This window comes from Caretta caretta, chromosome 1 (assembly GCF_965140235.1).
Source record: "Caretta caretta isolate rCarCar2 chromosome 1, rCarCar1.hap1, whole genome shotgun sequence".
In the NCBI taxonomy this organism is placed as follows: Eukaryota; Metazoa; Chordata; order Testudines; family Cheloniidae; genus Caretta; species Caretta caretta.
Genome location: NC_134206.1, coordinates 278,841,804 through 278,862,969, shown reverse-complemented (window position 1 = coordinate 278,862,969; position 21,166 = coordinate 278,841,804). Strand labels below are relative to the sequence as shown.

At 40.0% G+C, this 21,166-nt stretch overlaps 1 protein-coding gene across 5 annotated transcripts in view; it reads left to right on the top strand.

The window, feature by feature from the left end:
• TMTC2 (transmembrane O-mannosyltransferase targeting cadherins 2) overlaps positions 1–21,166 on the top strand; it is a 379,312-nt gene that overhangs the window by 289,829 nt on the left and 68,317 nt on the right. For all 5 annotated transcript variants that reach the window (XM_075124316.1, XM_048835674.2, XM_075124313.1 and 2 more), the window contains exon 8: positions 2,229–2,350. In XM_075124316.1, the coding sequence (XP_074980417.1) occupies positions 2,229–2,350 (122 nt within the window). The remainder of the gene's footprint in view (positions 1–2,228; positions 2,351–21,166) is intronic.

The following is a 21,166-nucleotide window of genomic DNA, read 5'->3' as shown; positions in this document are numbered from 1 at the left end:
CTGTAGCGCATTCAGAATGTGCTATGAAAATGCAGTGTATTATTATTCTGAAAACTGCCATACTTCATTTTTAATTGTTTGATCCTGCTTATTTCTGATTAGCTTTGCAAGATTTTGTTTGATTTTTCTCTTCAAATTGTTTCTTCTACACTACATTAAATGCATTTTCAAAAATGTCAAGATAAGTGCCCCAAAGTGCATTTCTGTCATTGCCATCGTTCTCCCATTATCCTTGTACATTTGCTGTCTGAGTCTTTCAGAGCAAAGGATTTTACTTGGAGAAGTTTGTCAGATTTTGATAATTTCTACGTATTGGCTTCCATAATCCTTACAAAGTACAAATTAGATTAAAGCACTAGTGATGTTATACAGAGATTGCAGGGCACCAGACTTCACCAACTGCACCATGTCTTGTTTTTTCTGTGTCCTCCCTCATTATTCTAACCTTCTTTGGGGACTTCTCTTAACCTACCTCAGTTTTTTTTTTACACCCGCATCTATGATCTTGATATGTTATCATACAATATTAGGGTTGGAAGAAACCTCAGGAGGTCATCTAGTCCAATCCCCTGCTCAAAGCAGGACCAACACCAATTAAATCATCCCAGCCAAGGCTTTGTCAAGCTGGGCCTTAAAAACCTCTAAGGATGGAGATTCCACCACCTCCCTCGGTAACCCATTCCAATGCTTCACCACCCTCCTAGTGAAATAGTGTTTCCTAATATCCAACCTAGACCTCCCCCACTGCAACTTGAGACCATTGCTCATTGTTCTGTCATCTCCCACCACTGAGAACAGCCTAGCTCCATCCTCTTTGGACCCCCCTTTAGGTAGTTGAAGGCTATCAAATCCCGCCTCACTCTTCTCTTCTGCAGACTAAATAACCCCAGTTCCCTCAGCCTCTCTTCGTAAATCATGTGCCCTGGCCCCCTAATCATTTTTGTTGCCCTCTGCTGGACTCTGTCCAATTTGTCCACATCCCTTCCCTAATGGGGGGGATCAAAACTGGACACAATACTCCAGGTGTGTCCCCACCAGTGCCGAATAGAGGGGAATAATTACTTCCCTTGATCTGCTGGCAATGCTCCTACTAATACAGCCCAATATGCTATTGGCCTTCTTGGCAACAAGGGCACACTGCTGACTCATATCCACCTTCTCATCCACTGTAATCCCCAGGTCCTTTTCTGCAGAATTGCTGCTTAGCCAGTCGGTCCCCAGCCTGTAGGAGTGCATGGGATTTTTCCTTCCTAAGTGCTGGACTCTGCACTTGTCCTTGTTGAACCTCAGATTTCTTTTGGCCCAATCCTCCAATTTGTCTAGGTCACTCTGGACCCTATCTACCTCTCCCCCAGTTTAGTGTCATCTGCAAACTTGCTGAGGGTGCAATTAATCCCATTATCCAGATCATTAATAAAGTTGTTGAACAAAACCAGCCGGAGGACTGATCCCTGAGGCACTCCACTTGATACCAGCTGCCAACTAGACATCAAGCCATTGATCACTTCCCATTGAGGCCAACAATCTAGCCAGCTTTCTATCCACCTGTAGTCCATTCATCCAATCCACACTTTTTTAACTTGCTGGCAAAGAATACTTGAGGGAGACCATATCAAAAGCTTTGCTAAAGTCAAGATATATCACATCCACCACTTTCCCCATATCCACAGAGCCCATTATCTCATCATAGAAGGCAATCAGGTTGGTCATGCATGACATGCCCTTGGTGAATCAATCCATGTTGACTGTTTCTGATCACCTTTCTCTCCTCCAAGTGCTTATAAAATGGATTCTTTGAGGACCTGCTCTATGATTTATGGTTAAACACAAATACATCCTATATTTTCACTGATACTCCATGTTGTGTAATGTGAATTGATTGAAAAGAAATAGCTTTTGCATAGCAGATATGATGTTAATTTGGTTACTTTGGGAATTTTGATTGATACTCCCAATTTCAATTCCTTTCCAACTGGACTTTCATCTTGCTCGTGCTCCTTCATCCTTAATAAGACTATTACTCCATGCCTTCATCACTAAGGTGACCATAAAGTTAGTCTGTTTTCTAACTTGCCGGCATTCAAAGCAATGTATTGTCTGAGAGGTCTTTGTTCATAAACAGGTTGACAGTCAAAATGCAGAATTTTTTTTATTTTTTTATTTTATTTTCAAATGATAAATCTATTAAAATCCTATGTCCTCTGACTGGTCATCATTTTACTTCATAGGAGAAGCCTACATGAGACTGAGCAAGCTGCCTGAAGCAGAACACTGGTATATGGAGTCTTTGCGATCCAAGACTGACCACATCCCAGCACATCTCACATACGGAAAACTTCTGGCTCTAACGGTGAGTTAATCAGTCATTTCTGAGAGTAAATACTAGAGCTCTCAAAAGAAGTGAGGTAGAGGAATAAGCTGTCTTGTGGCATTCTCTGTCTGGAAATTGATTATGATGCTATTAATAAATACTTTGTATTTCAATAGTATCTTCCAACTCAGGAACTAAATATACTGTAAAACATAACCTATATATCTTTGTAACTTCTTGCCCATTAACAAAATGCAGCCACCTCTGAGGAGGAACATAGCAGCTGTATTATAGCTCACAGTAGACATATACAAGTTTATAACAGGAAATAAAGAATAATGTATCCATCTGAAAGACACATGCGTTAAGATTAAGGATTTGTCTACAAAGTGGGATAATGCATTGTACGGGAGTGTGATCTTTATAATGCATTAGCGTGTTCTACATTAGTTGGTCTGTATTGTACTAACTTGTGCATTAATTGGTCTGTATAAACCCTGCTGGGGTGCATTAAAAGTTCCCTGGTGCGAGCTAATGTAGTGCTGTTTCAAATAGTATCACAGTGCTGTTCCGTGAAGTCAAAGCCCTAAATTGATTAAAACTATCAATTATAGTTGATTTAGGTGGTGAATGTCCTTATTTTAATATTAAAATATCTTTGCATACCGCCTTTCATCTAAGATCCTAAAGCATTTACAGACAGCAGTTGGGCCATGCAATAATGTGATATATTAAAACATCTTCATTTTACAAGGGAAACTGAGGCATTCCTCAGTGGTGAAGCATCTTGCTGAGTCATACAGCATGTCAGTAGCAGAACTGCGAATGTAACCCAGAACACCCAATTACTTGTCTTGTACTCAGCCTGCACACTTCCATCTTTTAATGATAGCTTTTCCATGATGATTTTATTGGCTTCATCTTTCAAAGCAAAGGCCTTACATAGTCCTTCTCAGATTCTTAGTACAGGACTGGCCATACCATAATTTTGCTAGACTTTTTCCAACATGCTCATATTGCCTCCTCAAATTCACTTTCAGATCTGAAAACCGTTGAGCTCATGATGTACCCAAAGATAGTCACCGCAGAGAAGGGAATTACAGTCTCTATTTGGATGTCCCATTGCACTAGTAGTGTGCAGCTAACTGTTCCCCCGACGTTTTGAAGTGTTAAAATGGATTCCCTCTTTTCTTATCACTAATACTTCCTCCCAATTTTGCAGCTGCCATTTTCTTCCCATTTCTTTCTGCTGTGCTGATCACCTCCTCTCTATTTTCCATTCACAATCTTCTTCTTCTCTCCCATACTCTTCTTTATCTTGGAGCCTTTCACTTCCATTGGCATACCTCCTTTGTTTCCCTAGTTGTCATGTGGGTATGTCTCCACGGAAACACACACACACCACCAAACAGTGTGTTCTTAACTCTGGTTAAATAGCAGTGAAGACGTGGCAACTTGGCTTTTAGCTTGGGTTAGCATCTTGCTTTCAACCCCAGACTCCCCTCTAGGCTTTAACTGCAGCTGCTAACTCAAGTTAAAAGCTGAGTTGCCATGTCTTCACTGCTATTTTAACCTGAGGTAGCTATCATGGTTTAGCTAACCTGAATTAACAACACACCTATTGATGTCGACACAGCAGCAAAATGAGAACAGACACATGCATGGAATTAAGCGATGGTATTAAATTTTAACAGAAGGGAGGACTACTACCCACACTCTCCTGTATCAGGCATTGAATTGCTTCCAGTGAGGAAGTTATAGGACTCATTATCATATAACCCATAACATGGGGTAGGAGTTCCTCAGCTTACCCCAGAACTCAATTCTCTCTGAGTCTTAGCATCCTTCCCCCGTGAGGGGAGACATAGGGTGAAGCTGTGTGGAGACATGAGGACCACAAGGTCTGACCTCTGCCTGCGAGGGCCACGAGGTTTCACCATAACACTTGAGCCTAAGGTCCATCACCAAAATCCCAGGTCTCTTACCTTTGGGGACCGTTCAATGAAAACTGGACACGGGAGCATCAGCAACTAGCTTGATTGCTCTCCCCACCCAACCACACTGCATGGTATCACAATTCCTGCCCAATCCATTGCCTCATATCCTGTATATCATATATCAGCATTTCTATCTGACAAATATATGCCTTCCTTGCTGGAATGGAGCTGAAAGAGACTCCACCTGGCCCCTGCACTGGGCTAAATCCTGAGAACTGGGGAGTGCTGGCAAATCAGCACCCCTCTCTCCCAGCTGGCCAGTGGGTGCCAGAGACTCCCAGGGGGAGGAGCTACCTATTCTCCCTTGGTGAGAGTCTCCCTCCCTTGCCACTGGGACTGTCCCTCTTTCACAGCTGGCCCCATCAATTTCCCCCATCCATTGATGAGGATGGTGGCATTTTTGGCAGTGACGACAATACTGTATGTTGCTCTGCCTTGTTCTGCTCCTCAATCCTTTGGCTTCCCTCTGAACACCCTCATCTTCCTTTGTCTCCGCTTCACTCTGGCCCCTCTTCTACAAAGTCTTCAGACAAAGGACTTTTGTATACAGTGTAACAGGAAAGAAATGAAGAAATACTTTAACCATATCCTCCACCCTCCGTTTATTTTTGCTTAAAATACTTGAAATAGCAATGAGAAAAGATTAGAACAGAAGGATGTGACAACAACAATTAAAGTGAATTCAATATCTATTTTTAAATGTTACTAAAAGCTGTCAATTAAAAGGTTTAATAAAGCCAGTACAGATTGGAGCTTTCAGTTTGCAATGGAATAAGAGTTGAGCTCTGATCATTATCCCGCTGTCTGTCAGTTTCAGCCTGTGGAATTATAATTTTCCACTCTAATTCCCAATTCCAGTTAAAATTTCTCACATACTGACATACACTTACACTTATGGGATATATCTATTTAATATTAAACTCCAAGTGGAGTACATAATAGGATTTCCCAGTTCACCACCTTCTTCTGGACCACTTCATTTTTTGCACCTGAGGAGTATATTTGAAAGCTTGCATGAGGGTTTTTTGTTTGTTTGTTTTTCTTTCCCCTCGTCATTCTCTCTTTTTTTTCCTGAAGAAATATTTTTATGAGACACAGAAGTTCTATTTTACTAGAACATGTGGAAGGGGAAGGAAGGGTTTTCTCAGTTAGAATTCAGATCTCTATTTTTTCCACCCTACACCTCTCCTCCTGTATTTAATTTTACATATATTTTGAGTTTATGATTAGATAGAATATAAGATTTGTTATGGGATGTCTTGTGATTTCCATGGAAAAAAATCCTACAGCTTTTTTTATTTAACATCTTTATTATTTCCAAATTATGAGAACTGGCCATGGGAAATTTTAGATTTGTCCTTTTAGTTCTGAAATAATTTTATTATATAATTTTGGGTTTCTAAATTGATAATTTGGAGGGAGAATGGAAAAAGGATGAAAATGTCCACATAAATTTATATTATAGTTTAACCGTTTACATTTCTTGAAGGAATTTAAATACAAGATACATATGAAGCAGACAGTGCCTTCAGACTCAGGAAGAATATATATCATTACAGAAATGATGTATCTCTATACAACTCTGAGTATCAGACACCACATCATGATGTTAAACCAGGCGGTGGGGAAACTTTTTGGCCCGAGGGCCACATCGGGGAATAGAAATTGTATGCTGGGCCGTGAATGCTCACAAAATTGGGCTTGGGGTGCAGGAGTTTGGGGTGTAAGAGGGTGTTCTGGGCTGGGACTGAGGGGTTTGGAGGGCAGGAGGGGGATCAGGGCTGGGGCAGGGGTGCAGGTTCCGGCTGGGGGTGTGGGCTCTGGGGTGGTGCTGGGGATGAGAAGTTTGGGGTGCAGGAGGGTGCTCTGGGCTGGGATCTTGGTGTTTGGAGAGCGGGAGGGAGGGCACGAGGATCAGGGCTGGAACAAGGGGTTGGGGCAAGGGGAGAGACTCAGGGGGTGCAGGCTCCGAGAGGCACTTACCTCAAGCAGCTCCCAGAAGCAGTGGTATGTCCCTTCCCAGGCTCCTACGTGGAAACACGGCGAGGCAGATCTGCACGCTGTCCCAAACTCAGGCACTGCCCCTGCAGCTCCCATTGGAGCTTGTAGGAGCTGGAGCAGAGCCATGCTGTGGCTTCCGGGAGCCACATGGTGCAGCCCCCGACCTTGTGCCCCGAATTAAAACGGTTCATGGGCCAGATCTGGCCTGCTGGTCCTAGTTTGCCCACCCCTGTGTTAAACTATAGGCCAGTGAAATGCAAAACCCCTTCTCTTCCCACACATGCACTCTTCCCTGTTTGTCTATTTTCATCAAAAATGATTAATATTGTCCTAAAATTATCTTTACTTTTCTTACAGCCATGTCTTCTCTGTACATATTCATTGCTGTACATATGACAGCAATGTGCATTAACAGAAAAATAAGACAGAAGACACAAAAGGAGCATTTTTTTTGTTTTTTACCCTTCCAGAATGTAATTAACATAGTGCTTCAGAAGACAACACTATTTAGATGATGATGGGGTAGTAGATGTGAAATGCATATATGTGGCTGTGCTTTGTTGTTGTTTTTAATTATTTAAGTTTGGTTACTGACATTTCAATATTGAGAATGATTTATGACCTATAAATGGGAAAGGAGCAGAATACATTTTATTGGATTTTCTACAGTCAGTTATTTCAGGAGAGCTGAATGGAGCAGGAATTTGGCAGTAACTTGTAACGTAGGAGTATAAACCAAGTAGTGTGCTGAGTTACTAAATGAAACCTTTGACCTCCAGGTTGATGGTTCAGCTTTGGTCAGTTTTACAGCACAATGGTTGTTCCATGGCGTCTGTGAAAGGAGTTTCAAGCAGAGGTATCCTCATCACAAAGGCTTCTTTCATGACTGGCACTAACTGGCAAGCTTGATCTAAGTCTCTACAGAGTCCACTGGGGTTGAATGGAGATGGAAACAAGAATAATCTCTCATCTCTAGAGATGGTCCCTCCAAGCCAGGTTTAGTCACGTTGTGATTCACTCTTAATTTGAACTTTGCTATTTAAGTCTATTGCATAGAAATGGACAGTGAAAAAAGGCAGGAAGTTATAATAGTGCCTTGGGTGATTCTCTCAAATGTTAATGAGAGACATTTTGGGGTCTCTCTCCTTTTATGTCACACCAGTCGTAGTTTGTTTAAAGTCAAACTTTTTGCAATTTTTTTTTTTGAGTGACAGTAAAATGAATGTTGAAACAAGCTTCTATTAAAAGTTCTACTTGGCCGTTAGCTTATTTTCCAAGGAAAAGATGGGGCAGTGAGTGGGAGGAGATGAAGAATGAAAATGATAACTGAGCTAGAAAACTTTCTTTGACCAGGGAGTTAAAAAAAAAAAAATGCTCAGCCAAGCTTCTAGATCTCAGCCAAAGGCAATTGTACAACATAAACCTAGTTGTAAAATCAAAACTGTAAAGTTCACAAATTCAATAGTGTTTTATTTCTTGACTTAAATAGCCCAATTTTAACCCCAGCTTTTCTGCCTCCTTAAGTCTGTTGCCAGTATTAACACTTACTAATAGCAGTGAGACTTGGTTCATTTATTCCCCCAGTGCCAATCCTGGCTATTGAACCAGCTTCTTGAACCTTCTGGATTCATCTGCCTCTTGTGAACAACTGTTATGATTGTGCGGAGGACATAACCTATGCCCAATCTGTTAAGACTTGCCAAATTGCTGCTAATTGCTGTAGGCTGTGATTTCTCAATTTGCAATAGGAGCAATTTATAGTTTTATAAACGTAGGAGTATAAACCAAGTAGTGTGCTGAGTTACTAAATGCATTTATATTGTCTGGACTTGGCTCTAACATATCAAACACAAGTATTAAATATGAATGCAGAGAGCATGTTCTTAATCCATGATTTCTTTTATGATTTCCTGATACTTTTTATTTCTTCAATAATTAGTCCTATAAGACACCTTAAAATAAAGCTGCTTTATTTCTATATCCAATATACCTGTTTATCAGTGAAAAGTTAATAACCTCCTTTCTCTTCTTGACTGCTTGGGACAATGACCTCCACATGTCTTGTTCCTTTTCTCGGTCCACACACTGGAACAAGTTTCTAATTATCAAAGTTGCCTTCAACAATGTAGGATACAGTGTTATGAATCAAACTCAAATCTCAAGTGCAGTAGAAATTAAAAGCTGAGATCAGATCTTGCTGAAAAGAGATTTTTAAACAGAATTTATTCCTTTTTGAGTGGTTTGTCCTGCTGAAACACAGGATGGTATGCCCTGTTTTTACAACTGTAAAAAAGGTAAATAAGAATTCATCCTGTTCTGTAAAACTTATTATGATAACTGTATGGTGAATGAATGATATTCATTTAATTTGAAGTTGATTTTTGCAGCTTCAGATCGGCATGTAGCTAATATTACTCCTGTTTCAAAGAGCTATTTGCATAGCGTGACTTTAAACCTGCATTTTACAAGCAATAAAATGAACAATGGAAAGCAGACAGTCTAATCTAAGATCTATAATTTTTCTTGTGCTAATTTGCTTAGTTTTATATATGCTTAGTATGAGGTTATTTGGAAGGTGCTAACCTATTCCATTTATAGACTTCCACCTGTTTCTGCAAAAGAGCAGAAAATGCCAGCTTAAGGTTGAAGTACAAAATAAAATCTAATTATTTACACAGATCTCCAAAAATGAATATTGTTGCAAACCTTTGTACATTTTAATAAGTGTTAGACACTAGTATTTTGATATTACTGTTGCTTTAGAAGAAGTTCAGATTGTGTTTTTGTTTGAGAACTCTTTGATATAGGAATAATAATTTTTGTGTACGAGTGCGTGTGTGTTGTGAGTGTTTATAATGCTTAGTACAATGAGCCCTAATCTCTGACTGGGCCTTAGACATCCTTGAAATAATAATTCTTTTCTAAGCCTATCCAAATAGTGCACGTATGTGTCCGTGCATGCAATAAAGTGATATGGCTTAAACCTTTTTTTTTTAAAAAAACTACTATTAATGAAACAGACAATTGTCTTACATTCATAGAAGTGTTAAATGTGGGTTCCTTGGCAAAATGACTCTTAGTAAAGCTTATTGTCAGAGTATCCATAAGGCTATGTCCATGGAACTCAGAAGACATTGTCTGTGTTGTAATAAAAGCAGGACATTTAAAGTTACGCTGTGTAGACCTCAAACACGTTACTTATTGATCTTTTCAGTACATTTCATGTAAGTCTATTTATTTGTTCACATGTGACAACACACCTGAGGTCTAATTTTCATTTGTACTACAGCAACTTCATTCTCTCTGAGTGCAAAGATGCCTTAAAGTGGGAGAAATTTGTATTCGAGGGTTTAAATACAGTTTCCTTCCACTCTGAGGCCCCTTTACACTGACAGAGTAGTGTAAAGAAGCTTAAGACTCAGATCCCTCATTTGTTTTTATAGCTGGTTGTTAAATCTTTAACAACATGTGGTCATTCACTGAATATATAGATACAATCCCATGTGTTTTTTGGATGCCATTATATTCACTCAGTAGTTATGTTCTAAGTTGAAATTCACTCGGCACAAAACCTGTGTACCACAAAAAGAACAGGAGTCCTTGTGGCACCTTAGAGACTAACAAATTTATTTGAGCATAAGTGGGCTACAGCTCACTTCATTGGATGCATGCAGTGGAAAATACAGTGGGGAGATTTTATATACACAGAGAACATGAAACGATGGGTGTTAGCACAAAGCACTCAATTCTGCTCCCTTTGAAGTAGATGATAAAGCTCTCATTGGCTTAATTGGGAGAAGAGGTAGGCCAACACTGAGCTCTTCGGAAAATCCTACACTAAAATTATACACTCCCTGTGCTGTTCTGTTGTGTAAATATTTGTAACGTCTTTATACCTTTTCTGGGATATGGGAAATGCCAAGAGGAAACAGATCATGCAGAAAAACTGACAAAACTTGAAATGCTTGAATATTGTTCTCCAAAGGAATAGCATAATGAATTTGGATCTTCTTACCTAGAATCAACGGTCACAAGTATTTTGCGACTCATACATCAGATAATGCTGTGTGTTCATATCTAAAAATTATGCTCACTCAGGTACATTTTTGCAGAATTTATATAAGAACAGCTAAATGTAGCAGTTAAAAAGCATGATTAGTAGCTCAGCTAGTAGGATAGCTAGAAAGCAGCCTGTTGGCTAGTGTTTAAGTTCTTCATTTTATTTATTTTATCATTTCTCAAAAAACAAATTTAGCCATTTGGGTCAGCAATACCTGAATGTTATGCATTTTTTAAGCTCTCTTAAGATCTTGCGTGCTAAGTTAAATAAATTGTTTGAGAAACATACTGGTGAAAGCAACATCCTATCTGACCTAATCAGTCAACTGGGAAAACATGGGGGTTACAGCCAAAGCACCTGAGCTTTTGCCTTACTTAGGTAATTTATTTCTTCTTCACAAGAAAAAACATAATTTGTATGCATTGCAGAACTCCATTTATAAAATTTAATGGCATCTCTTTGTCAAAAATGACAGGCCCAGGTGCAGCCTTGAGCATGTACTGTGATTTGCTTTGCATTGTGTGAACAAAGTTTTCAAAGGGAGAAAGTGTCAGCACACATGCTAAGGAAACGTCATACATAAGCAAGGCCATTTTTGCATTAGTCTAAGTTCAGTAGGCATTCAGCCTAAAACCTTTTGCCTACTGAAGGCTGTCAATTGGCATCTGCTTATACTGGATAGGCAATGATGTTGGATGTACTAGTCTCTTTCTAGAAACTTTACTTCGGGGTCATAGATGGACCCAGTTTGAAGGTTTCAATTTTATATATCCCAAGTGGATTTCTGCTCACATCACAATGCCTACAGTTTGTAATAATGCAAATAGTGGTTAGTTTGCTTAAGAAACGGCCCAATAATACAAAATTAGGAAGTAGTAGTTTAGGAATTATATGTTCTGGTGAAAAAAGAAAAGGAGTACTTGTGGCACCTTAGAGACTAACCAATTTATTTGAGCATGAGCTTTCGTGAGCTGTACTCCTTTTCTTTTTGCAAAGACAGACTAACACGGCTGTTACTCTGAAAAATGTTCTGGTGAATCTCTTTGGAAAAACATGCAGTATTGATTTGCCTTTTACATGGCTCCACATAGTGCTATTAATCTCTTATTTTTACCAGCTTCAAAATTGACCCTTAAATATTGGGGGGGAAATAATTTGCTTCATAAAGTTTCTGTATTTCAGTTCTCAGCCATAGTAAATTCAGTAACAATCATACTAGGTGATTCCATGTAATCCAGATTGTTTAATATGATTAAATAAATCACACACATATAATAGTTAAGGACTCTTAAATTAAACTCCAAGAAATAAAATTATTTATAAGCCTCTATCCTGTCTTAAAGTAAAACTTAAAGTTAAACCTGATCCCTCAAATTTTAAACATATCCCCAGTAGGTGGCCAAAATCTTCCCTAGAGTGTTTGCTGCCAGTGTTGCACAACTGACCAGTAAGAAAATTGGAGTTCAAATTGTCAATGCGCACTATTAGTCAAATTGGATATAAAAAGCCTATTGGGTATCCAACAGCAACAAAGGATCTGACTAAGGACAGGTCTACACTACCGGGTTAAGTCGACCTCAGTTACGCTAAGTGAATAACGTAACTGGAGTTGACATAGCTTAGGTCGACTTATTGTGGTGTCTACACCACACTGGGTCGACAGGAGAAGCTCTCCAGTTGACTTACCTTAAGCTTCCTGTTCCAGTAGAATACCAGAGTCAATGGGAGAGCGATTTGCAGTTGATTTAGTGGGTCTTCACTAATCCCACTAAATCAACCCCCAGTGGGTCGATTGTTGCAGCGTCGATCCACAGTAAATGTAGACATGCTCCAAGAATCTGTTGTTGCCAAAGTCCCCTCCCTTATTATATATAAGCAATATTAATGAGTAATTAGTGCATACCCTGAATGACAGAACAAAATAAAATTAAACAGATATGAGCATGGAAGTATGAGGAAGGGAGAAAAGGAGAGGATGGGACAAAAGGAAAGAAAACTTAACGGATTGTCATGGGGCAGGACTCACCCCTGCAGTGCCTCCTGCTGGTCTCCCAGAGAATTAGCTCTTCCAGCCTCCGGAGAACCTTGTGCAGGCCAGTATCCCACTTGCTGCTGGCCCCCATGTCCCTCCCGGACCCCGGTGCCCCTTTCCCTGGGGTGCTGCCCCTTGGCAGTACCCCCCACAGATCTGGGTCTCCCTCTCCCAGGGAACCCCTACCCACTATCCACACCCCACCTCACCTCAGTCTTTGGCTACTGCCAGTCACCATTGAGCCCCCACACACTGGGACGGACTGCAGCGTAGAAGCCAATCATCACAGGCAAGGGGTGTTTGGACCTGCTGCCTCTGCCTACTGTGGGCTGTCCTGTTGCAACCCTAGTACCCTGTCTTAGGCCGTCTGCCAGGCCTGCAGCCTGGGGCTTTTCCAGTCTGGAGCCTCTCCGCTCCTCTGGCCTTCCCCAGCCCTGCTTCACCTCAGGTACCCTGGTATGCTCCCCAGCAGCCAGGCCCATTTCCCTCCACAATTAGAGGAGACTCTCTGCTCCTGACCTACTGCCCTCTTACAAGGGCCAGCTGAGCCCTGATTGGGGCGTGGACACAGCTGAGCCTGCTTCCCCCAATCAGCCTGCTTGCTCCCAGCCATAGCCCTCTCCTGGGCTGTCTTAAGCCCTTCAGGGCAGGAGCAGGTGACCACCCCGCTACACGGATCAACTGAGTTTGATCCATTACTATTAATGATTTTATCAGTCAAGCATGTTCCAATGATCTGAAAAGAGGAGTAAGAGCCAGGATCTCTAAAGTTCTGTTTTGCAGCTCTGGCAATGATGTTCTTTCTGGCTGTAAGAGGTATTGTGCTTTGCCCATCTCCTTTTTCCTCTGTGTAAAAAAACAAGGGTAATATTTGCATATTGGTACCAAACAGGAATAGTGAAGATTAGTCCCTGAGTTACTGTTCTTTAAAAAAAAGTTTTGAAATTGAAATGCTGAAATACATTCAAATTTATATATAAGTTTAATGTAATTTTCTGGAGTAGTTTATGGTATTTTACATAGTGATTAGCTGAAAACAGCATAATATAACTATAGTAGGAATAACATTTCTAGGATTGTTTATTAAATGCTCTCAAACTCTAGAAATTTTTCACTTGCATGAAAAGACACAGTTTCTAAATGGGCCAACTCAGTTAGATGGCTGAACCAGTTAGATATTTCATTTTTGGAGGCTAAATATCTTGGAAGGTAAAATTGTTCATAGGAGGAATTTTTTAATAAAAGTTGAATTTTCCAGTTTAATTCCCATCATAGCAGAGTATTATGGATATAGGATTCCTGGGTATGTCCATATTCAATTAAATTCAATCCATCATTGACTGACATCCAAAAATGACTAACTGGTTGGCTTTTTGACTGCTGTGTAATAAAGTGCCATTATCACCATTCCAGCATTTATTGACAAGTCTTAAATTTGAGAACAGTGGCTTATCTTCAGAGTGCAATATATATATATATATATATATATATAATGACATAATTTTCTATTGTATTAAACCCTCTGTGGGGTCCACCTATGATCTAGCCAAATTGAACCAAGCTTGAGACCATGCCATTATTATTAGAGAGGGGTCCAAGTCAGAAAGTTTGGATCTAATTCTGAAGTTTCCTAAAGTTCAGAGGTGGTTTGGGCCTGCAGTTCCAATTTTGGGATCAATTTTTACACACCAAACATATATTACACAGTTTCTCATTCCCTTCCCCCCAACCCCCGCCTCTCTCTGAATATGTCTGAATATAAAAGTCACATTGCATTGCTTTATGGCCATTATCCCCCAGTTGCTTTAGGTGTGGTTTATCCAGTATACATGGATATGTCTATGTCTTAAATGACAGGATTTCCTCGCTAGAGATATTTCCATAACTGGCATCTATCAAGGTTTTATTTCCTGAAGTTGGCCACATGTCATAAAACTATATCCATGAATATACTTCTCAATTCCATTAGGACATATTTTTGACTGTATGCCAAAATTCGGTGGGACTAATTGTAAAATGAAAGGCTCTCTCATTGTAAAATAAATTTTAAAAGGTATTCAGATTACCAGTTGGTAAATAACATTGTGTCTTGCTCCTGTGAATAGGATAGTGGAAGCCATAAATTGCTCTTTCTCATTCATGCAAATTTAAAGCTCATGACTGGAAACAGGGAAGGCAAATGCACAATTAACTGTTTTCGTGAAAGAAAGAAATATCTTTATTTTGTTACACGGTACAATATAGGCCCCCAGTTACCTGTTACTAGTCTACATACAGTAAATTTGACTGTAAACACAGAAGAATGCAGGATATAGGCCAAATTTTCTTCAGTAAGAATTTATAGAATTCAATGAAAACAATATGTGAAGACGGTGAATTTACTATCATGGAACACAGGTAGACATTAATACTCTGCTTCATCAAAACTGATAAAAAGTGCCTTAGGACTGGATGGAAAGGAAAGTGCCTAATATGGGAATTAATTTCACATGCATCAATTCTGCTTTCATTATGTGGTCAGGATATAATAATAGTCTATAGAATAATGATAGAGGTGAATACTCAATATTTTCCATACAGTAAATATATCTCCAAGTGTGTGAAGAAATTATTTTCTTTAAAATTTGCCTAATACTTTTTTACAGCCCTTTTGTGTCTTAATAAAAGTTTGTTATTCCTGTTTGGTAAATTCCTCTTGGACCCTAAGGAAAAGCAAAAAACTAAAACAGTTCAATTGGTATTCCACACTTTCTTTCATGTACAGCACTATTTTTTATTTGTACTGATTTCATATAACGTGAGCAAATGATCTGTTCCATAGAAATCCAAATGTTGAGATGGATGAGTGGTGAAAGAAAGACCATATGAGGAATGTGTATATTCGAGACATGTTCAAAGTAACACCCACAAACGAAGAATAGAGGGAGTGCAGACTGAATGATCTGATCATGTAAAGCACAGTCCTGACAACTATGTAGGTTACAAGAGTTGAACAGATTTCAAGATTGAATAAAAAAACATAGGCAGACCCAAGAACAAGTGGTGGGATGTCATAAAAGAGGACATGTTCGCATGTAACAAGCCTTGTGGAGCGGGGGAAGTGGTAGATATGGCATATCTTCACTTTCGATATTGTGTTGCATGACCTTCTCATAAACAAACTGGGGAAATACAATCTAGATGGAGCTACTATAAGGTGGGTACACAAGTGGTTGGAAAACCATTTACAGAGAGTACTTATCAGTCAAGCTGGAAGGGCATATCGACTGGGGTCCTGCTTGGATGAGTTCTGGATCTGGTTCTGTTCAATATCTTCATCAATGATTTAGATAATGGTATAGAGAGTATAGTTTGTGGATGATACCAAGCTGGGAGGGGTGGCAAGTGTTTTGGAGGATAGGATTAAAATTCAAAATGATCTGGATAAACTGGAGAAATTGTCTGAAGAAAATAGGATGAAATTCAATAAGGACAAATGTGAAGTACTCCACTTAGGAAGGAACAATCAGTTACACATACAAAATGGGAAATGACTGCGTAGGAAGGAGTACAGCAGGAAGGGATCTGGGGATCATAGTGGATCACAAGCTAAATATGAATCATCAGTGTAACACTTTTGCAAAAATAGCAATCATTCTGCAGTGTATTAGCAGGAGTGTTGTAAGCAAGACACAAGAAGTAATTCTTCCGCGCTGATTAGGCCTCAACTGGAGAATTATGTCTAGTTCTGGGCACCACATTTCAGGAAATATGTGGACAAACTGGAGAAAGTCCAGAGAAGAGGCAACAAAAATGATAGAAAGTGTAGAAAATATGACCTAAGAGGGAGGATTGAAAAAAAAACAGGATTTATTTAGTCTGGAGAAGAGAAGACTGAGAGGGGACATAATAGTTTTCAAGTACATAAAAGGTTGTTACAAGGAAGAGGGAGAAAAATTGTTCTCCTTAACCTCTGAGGATAGGGCAAAAACCAATGGGCTTAAATTGCAGCAAGGGTGGTTTAGGTTGGACATTAGGAAAAACTTCCTAACTGTCAGGGTGGTTAAGCACTGGAATAAATTGCCTAGGGAGGTTGTAGAATCTTCATCATTGTAGATTTTTAAGAGCAGATTAGACAAACACCTTTCAGGAATGGTCTAGATAATACTTAGTCCTGCCATGAGTGCAGGGGACTGGACTAGATGATATGGCACTGAACAGAACACTTTGAAGGGAGACATGCACAAGGGGAGACAAGCAGGGGTATGCCTCCCAGTAATTGGCAGGGGCACAAAACTCCTCTGGGCCCAGGACGGCTAGGTAGAGTGGAATCAGTCCAGGTAGGTACTTACATCCCCTTCACCTCCTCAATATGGGTTTTTATCCAGAGGACTGCTTAGTATCAGACCTTCCAGAGTAAAAGAATTAGATCAGAGATCGGCAACCTTTGGCATGCGGCCCGCCAGGACCTGCCGCTTCCGCAGGTTCGGCCAATCACGGCTCCCACTGTCCGCAGTTTGCCGCTCCAGGCCAATGGGGGCTGCAGGAAGTGGCGTGGGCCGAGAGATGTGCTGGCTGCCACTTCCCACAGCCCCATTGGCCTGGAACAGTGAACCGCGGTCAGTGGGACCTGTGATCGGCCAAACCTGTGGACGCGGCAGGTAAACAAACTGGCCCAGCCCGCCGGGGCCAAAGGTTGCCGATCCCTGAATTAGATCACGTAATTACTCAATAGTACATGTAAATATCTATGTGGTTCCATTATATTCATGTTTTTAATTGTCTTGTGCACAGGCACTGATTTTGTCATTTCCCCGGGAGTGCTCAACCCCCACTCCACCCCAGGCCCTGCCTCCACTGCACCTCTTTCCCCCAAGGCCTCCCCTCTGCCCCGCCTCTTTCTACCCCCTTCTCCCTCCCACCAGTGCCTCCTGCCTGCCACTGGATAGCTGATCAGCGAGGCCGCCCGTGGGTGCTGAGAACTCACTATTTTTTTCCTGTGGGTGCTCCAGCCCCGGAGCACCCACCCATTTTAATAAGGCAAAGAAGGTGGTTCATTGAACAGGTTTCTTTTTCTTTTTCCCCTCCAGAAAGCAGAAGCAAAAGTCTTTCACAGACCCTGTGGCCTCACACACACTTACTCTTTCTGTTGTTGGGAACATTATCTTTCATACAGGCATTCAGAAGCCTTCAGCAATACAAAAGAAGATATGTAAAATACTCTGGCTTCCCCTACTCTCTAGTCTTTGTCACTTTTTTTCTACTCAAAAAGTTATTTTAATTGCTTAGTCCTTTGGAAAAAAAGTGATTGTTCATAAAGAGGAATCAAGAGGACTGGTCGTAGGGAATGAGAGTCAATTTTGTTTGATGCGTAGATTTAATTTTCCACTGTGCCACCAAACTCTCACCAGCATAAGGCTATGCAAAACAGGGACTTTTGCTTCTTCACTTATTAAAGCCTTGTACAATTTCAACTATGGTGGAACTTTGGGGGTGGAATTTAGGACTGTTTGTATATTAAAATTCACCCCTCTAACTATTGCCATGCTGCATGCTTCCAAAATAATGTGCAGTGCAATTATGTAACTCTCATGGTACAAATACGTATTTTTGAGGAGAAAAGAGGGGATTCTTAATGTTTTTAATGGACACCCATTTCTTAAATGAATGAGGTTGAGGGAGCCACCTTACTGGTAGCTAGCAGTGCATATAAATCTGCGAAAGTACATTATTCAGAACTGCTTAACTACATTAACCTCTCCCAGTCTTATTAGTTGTTTAGGATTTTAAGGTTTCTAGCAGCTTGAAGTACATCAGCTGTCTCAACGTGAGCTTTACAAATTCTACCAGCAGAGTGAGGAGAAATTGCTGTTGCTGGCTTTTTCCGTTATTTCTGAGTGGGGCAGGGAGAGTTCTAGTCAAGGAAATACATGCCAGTTGATTTGGATAGATGTGTACTTTCCTTAAATGACTAACTTTCCTCCAGTCACTCCCTCAGTCATGGTAACTTCAAAGTCTTTTATTTGAAGGCCCAGTTGAGCACTGTGTCTGACAATATTTGTAGAATGAGGCCCATAATCTGTTAGAAATGACAGTTAGGATAAACACTACAGCTAACATATTCAAAAATGGATACCTAGAATTTGGTGGGGGGGCAGGTGTCTTTAAATTCACATGGGATACTGGAGTGATAGCAGTGGACATACTCCCATCTTCTATTTATTCTCGAGCAACATGAGCAAGGAGCCCTTACACATGGAAGTGTTTCACTGAACTGAATGGGTATTTTGCCTGAATTAGGGACCTCTGGATAAGGCCCAGACAAATATAGTGTGGATAGGAGCAGTACAAGCTTTTTCTAAACTGACTTTCTAATGTTATTAGAATATTATTATTATTATTATAATATATATTATATAGTATATATATATAATTATATATATAATATATAATATTATTTCTTTATGATGATTGAATTCTTGTTCCCTCACTGACATGCCAATTAGTATCAGTTATGATGTGCGTGTGTGTGTGAGAGAGAGAAGTTGGCACTTCTCCATTAGAATGTGGGCTAAAACTATCTACTCATTTCTCACAAGCAAAGAAGAAGCTGTCATATGATGCACTTCTGTTTGCTACTGAGTTGGACTGCATATGAGCTGGTGACCTGTAGTTGAAAGGCATGTTTTATCCCATTTGTAATTCTCAGAGCCACTGAGTCTTCCCATTAAAAACTTATGAATAACCATTTTATCTTGGACATAGGACTCTGTCCTGCAGTTGTAAAGCTGTATTTTCACTTTGTGAGGTTTCCAAGGCATGTGTATATACGTATACAACTGCTTACCCTCGCTGTTAAAAATTGAGAGCTTTCCAGTGATCTTCAATTCCTTCATTTGTAGGGGTCATTGTACATAAAAATGAATATGCACGCAATATGCCAGTCCACAGCAATTTAATGTTTCAACTATTTTAATAACTAATTATGTATTTCCCTTAAAATTTTGAACCTATCCCCTTCCATCCTGTGTTCTACTTAGCACTGAATCCTTACAATAGAGTGGGGGAAAGGACAGGTGTTGTCCTCTAAACCTGACTGTTTCACCATATGCATCCTCTTGTGCTAGCAAAGGAGTACTTCCAGTGGCTAGTAGAAAATGTAAGTTTGATAAATGCCAACGTTTAATAGTGATATAGCCTGATTCTGTCAAATGACTGGGGTTTATATCATCTGACACCTAAACAAAGCTTACAAAATGTGTGCTGATATATTGACATTTTAGCAGTAAACAAATGTCTTGGAAGAGGACTCTTTAGGTGGAGTTTGATGCCAGTTTCTTCAGAGTGTCACTTTGGAAGAGAACATTCTTAATCATTTTTTGACAAATGTGGATATATTAAAATGATGGCCAACCTGGATAAATGGTTCTGCACTGTTCATTTGCTGTCACTTCAGTTTATGGCTCGGGTGATGTAATGTATGACTTTTTTCCTCTTTTTGTTAATGAGCATTTTTGCCTCTCAATAACAATCATTTTATTGATGCTATTTGTATGGGCACCCGTCGCCATTATGTACTCTGTTTCCCTGAATGACTTAAGCTGGGTGCAGTATTACATTTGGAAAGTGCCAAACAGAATATAGTGGTAACATATTCTGGTGAATTGAATAGGTGAAAGTAAATTATATTTGACAAATGCTTGTGGTCTTATAGACATAGTTCTATAAACAGAAGATTCATATTTTATGACTATCTTCAGTGAACTGTTCTTTTTTCAGTAGGAATAGCAACCTGAGTATGCATAAGACAGAATGCAGTCAGCTAAGACTAATTGTATTAGTCTGTTAAAAGAGCAATGATGCACGATCTGTAAATGTTAATTCTGTTGGCATTCGTGACACATGCAGTCTGTGCCTACAATTTTGGAGTCTCCAGGCTGAACTTTGTGACATGACCCTTTTTGCCAGAGTAAGGATGTTAACTTAGTATCCTGAACCAATTTGAACTTGAATAATTACTCTGTCTACCTGAATTCCCCTGGTAGTTTCAATTGGATACACCATTCTTCTTCACTTCTTGTGCTGAACTATTGCTGCGTGCTGTTTAAAAAGAATTGCTGCCTTTCTCCCACAGAGGCAGCTCCATTTCACTGGTGGAGGAAGGGATTGCTGTACACTGGTACAATGTATTTTGAAAAATATTTTGGGATGAAAGGTGCTTCAGCATCTAAATGTAAAAGAGCCTCATCTATCATGTGATTGAAGTGGTTAGGACGTAGCAGTCGCTTGCATTGTGGGTAATTGGGAAGGATTAATTTTCCAAAATCTGTTCAGGGGCTTGACAAGGGGTCTGAAGTATGAGGATTGGAAACTGAGGATAATGTTATTGGACAATAAGGGCCAAATTCTTCCCTTTCATGAGAGATACTTTATGAATCCCCTGAAGTATAAATGAGGAGGCTTCTGAGAGGGGACCTTGACTTTGGAATTTGTCCCCACTATCTTCACCTGCACTTGTTAACTTTCTGGATTCACTGTAAAGCCCCTTTTCTCTTCTCAGGCTGTTGAGGAGGGGTGGGCTGAGGATTTGGTGTAGTGATCATTATGAGCAATTCTTGTTATTGTTTGAATGTTACATTATGTGATAGATGCCCGCAGTACAGAATGCATGCAATACTCAATCTGATTAAAATCTGCTTCTATACCAAGTGATTATAGGGTAGGCTATGTTGTATGTATCTTTAAAATGGCACTCAGGGCAATCCTGAGAATTACAGATCAAGAAG